Here is a 1,313-nt window from a genome sequence, read left to right as displayed (position 1 = left end):
TCGAAGCAATTGGGGATTTTTGTCTCCTCTACGCATCAGTAAGAAAATATAAATAAATATAAATAAATATAAATAAATATAAATAAATATAAATAAATAAATAAATAAAATTTATATGTAAACATATATTTATATATCTATTTATGTATTTGTTTATGTATTTATTTATGTATTTATTTATGTATTCATTTACATATTTATTTATATGTTTATTTATATATTTGTTTATATATTTATTTATATTCATTTATTTATATTTATATATTTCCACAGGCATGGCTGAGCTGCAAAAAAATTTTTTTTTAAATTTTTTGTGTATTCATTAATATATTTATCTATTTATTTATTTATATACATATTTATATGTTTATTTATTTATTTATATTTATTTATATTTATTTATTTATATTTATACATTTGTACAGGCATGGCTGAGCTGCAAGGATTTTTTTTGTTTTGCCGCGAAGACAGCGCGCAGGCGCTGGAGATGGCCCGGGCCTGGCGAGAGGCAGACCAGCAGGTGCTGCAGGAGATACAGCTCAAGCAGCAGCAAAAACATATGCTGCAGCAGCAGCAGCAGCAGCAGCAGCAGCAGCAGCAGCAGAAGGGTGTGAACCAGCAGCAGCAGCAGCAGCAGCAGCAGCAGCAGCAGGAGGAACAGAAAAGGACAACAGAGACATCCTGATTGTCTACAACACCCCACTTGAAAAAAAAAAGAAAAACCTGCGTATCTAGCCTAGCTAGCTGGCTAGCTAGCTAGCTAGCTAGCTGGTGTCTAGCTGCATGGCTAGCTAGCTAGTTCAGTAGCTAGCTAGCTGCCTAGCTAGCTAGCTAGTTGTGTAGCTAGCTAGCTGCCTAGCTAGTTAGTTAGTTGTGTAGCTAGCCAGCTAGCTAGCTAGCTAGCTCTGTAGCTAGCTAGCTAGCTGGCTTGCTGGGGAGAAAGCCCCAGTCCTAGCTACAGCACCAATGGAGACAGCAGCAGCAGAAGAAGCAGCGGCAGCAGCAGCCTCCTGCTGCTGCTTCTGTTGCTGCAGCAGCTGCTGCTGCTGCTGTTTTTTATAGGGTGATGTATTTGTTCTGTCGATGCCTTCCACAGACACCGCAATTTATTTTTATTTTTATTTATTTTTATTTTTATTTTATTTTAATTTATTTTAGCTGTACACGAATGCATGCATATTTGCATGCAGCTGTTGCTTGTGGCTTTAGGCTCACTGCTGCTGCTGCTGCTGCTGCTGCTGCTGTTACTAACTGTGCTGCTGCGGGCTGTTGCTGCTGCTGCTACAGAATTTGCTGATGCAGGTTGCTGCTGC

General features: G+C 38.5%; 1 protein-coding gene across 1 annotated transcript; it reads left to right on the top strand.

Annotated features, from left to right (window-relative positions):
* Window positions 1-427: 427 nt before the first annotated feature.
* Window positions 428-685, top strand: EMH_0066760 (uncharacterized protein; the record flags this gene model as incomplete). Its single annotated transcript, XM_013498545.1, has 1 exon — window positions 428-685. The coding sequence occupies one exon, from the start codon at window positions 428-430 to the stop codon at window positions 683-685; it is 258 nt and encodes an 85-aa protein (XP_013353999.1).
* Between the last annotated feature and the right edge of the window lie 628 nt (window positions 686-1,313).

The sequence above is a fragment of the Eimeria mitis genome, genomic scaffold (genome assembly GCF_000499745.2).
Source record: "Eimeria mitis Houghton genomic scaffold, Emh_scaff3509, whole genome shotgun sequence".
In the NCBI taxonomy this organism is placed as follows: Eukaryota; Apicomplexa; class Conoidasida; order Eucoccidiorida; family Eimeriidae; genus Eimeria; species Eimeria mitis.
This window is presented reverse-complemented; position numbering and strand designations above follow the sequence as displayed.